Raw genomic sequence first — 1284 nt, forward strand, 5'->3', positions numbered from 1 at the left:
TTTAAAATCATGAAGAAGTATTACCATATGTAGGTTGGCATTCACTTCGTAGGACTCACCTCCCTTCCAACTTGGGATGATGATTGAGTAAATCAGAAGGTGAGCCGAGTGCTCCGCTGTAAGATACACGGAGAAGGAAGTGTTTCTTCACAAAACACGAACCAACACAATGGGAGCCACACACACCAGCTCAGGGGTAAATCATTCTTCATACGCCTCCTCTCCCTCCTCTCCACCGTAGTTATGCCCTCTTCCACGTGACTAACGAACACATACGCACACACACATACAAACAAAACTCTATGCACTCCAACCTCCATCCATTTTTATTTATTTATTTATTTATTTATTACACTGGTTCCCCCTACCACTGCCTCGTGGGCACTAGCGGTCCTTGTGACTATTCTCCTTTGTTGAAGGGTGTGTTGAACGAAGATCCGTCACCGCATTCCACACGTAATCTACCAACTCTTCCACTGTATTAAAATTATTCGTTGCGATGGGGTCGCCGCAAGAAAAATACGCATGACCCACGTCCATAAGAAACGAGTGCTTCGGCCAACAATCATCCGTTCCACTAATCGCAATGGGTACAATAGTTGCACCTTCTTCCTTTGCCAATGTGAAGAACCCCGGCCTGAACGGTTTCAATCCATTCTCAGGAGTGTCATTTCGAGCACCCTCAGGAAAAACAGCAAGCATGCGACCACGATGAATCTTAGCGCGGGCTGCCTCCATCATTGGCGCAACAGTTCCCTTCACCGTTTCCAATCCCGCTTTTTTGTTCTTAAATTGTACGCAAAGATCATCCCCATTAGCCATGGCCCAACCACCAAAAGGAACACGGAAGAGGTCATTTTTTGCAACCCATGCGGCGTCACGTGGGAGCAATACACGAACCATAAGAAAAGGATCAGCACCACTGAGATGATTCATCACCACAAGAACTTTTTTTTCCTGTACATTCGGGAAAGGTCGCAAAATAGTGCTCTTCCAGAATGGATTTAACGCGTCTAAGGACAAAAAGTTGGCGATTCGAAAGATCAGTGCACAACAATCGGCGCGTTGCTCGCTTGTCCAAAAGGGATAAGTGAAAGTAATGACAACCAACTGCAGAAGCCATGCTCCTATCCAACCGATCAACATCAGGAGGAATAAATAAACTGTTGCAAGGCAACGAACCGCGTAGTTGGCTCCCATAGCTTCTCTTTTTTTTTCTTTTTTTCTTTTTTTTGTTTTATGTGTGCTGCTTTTACCGTTTCCGCTAGAGGTTGGTTGGAGTCG

The 1284-nt window shown here is 45.5% G+C and overlaps 1 protein-coding gene across 1 annotated transcript; it reads right to left on the bottom strand.

Moving 5' to 3' along the window:
• Nucleotides 1–384: 384 nt before the first annotated feature.
• Nucleotides 385–1200, bottom strand: TEOVI_000135600 (1-acyl-sn-glycerol-3-phosphate acyltransferase, putative; the record flags this gene model as incomplete). The annotated part of the gene is made up of 1 exon (XM_067224591.1): nucleotides 385–1200. One exon carries the CDS (start codon nucleotides 1198–1200, stop codon nucleotides 385–387), a length of 816 nt encoding a protein of 271 aa, XP_067080692.1.
• Nucleotides 1201–1284: the final 84 nt, after the last annotated feature.

Source organism: Trypanosoma equiperdum, assembly GCF_001457755.1.
Source record: "Trypanosoma equiperdum strain OVI genome assembly, contig: ctg_353, whole genome shotgun sequence".
In the NCBI taxonomy this organism is placed as follows: Eukaryota; Euglenozoa; class Kinetoplastea; order Trypanosomatida; family Trypanosomatidae; genus Trypanosoma; species Trypanosoma equiperdum.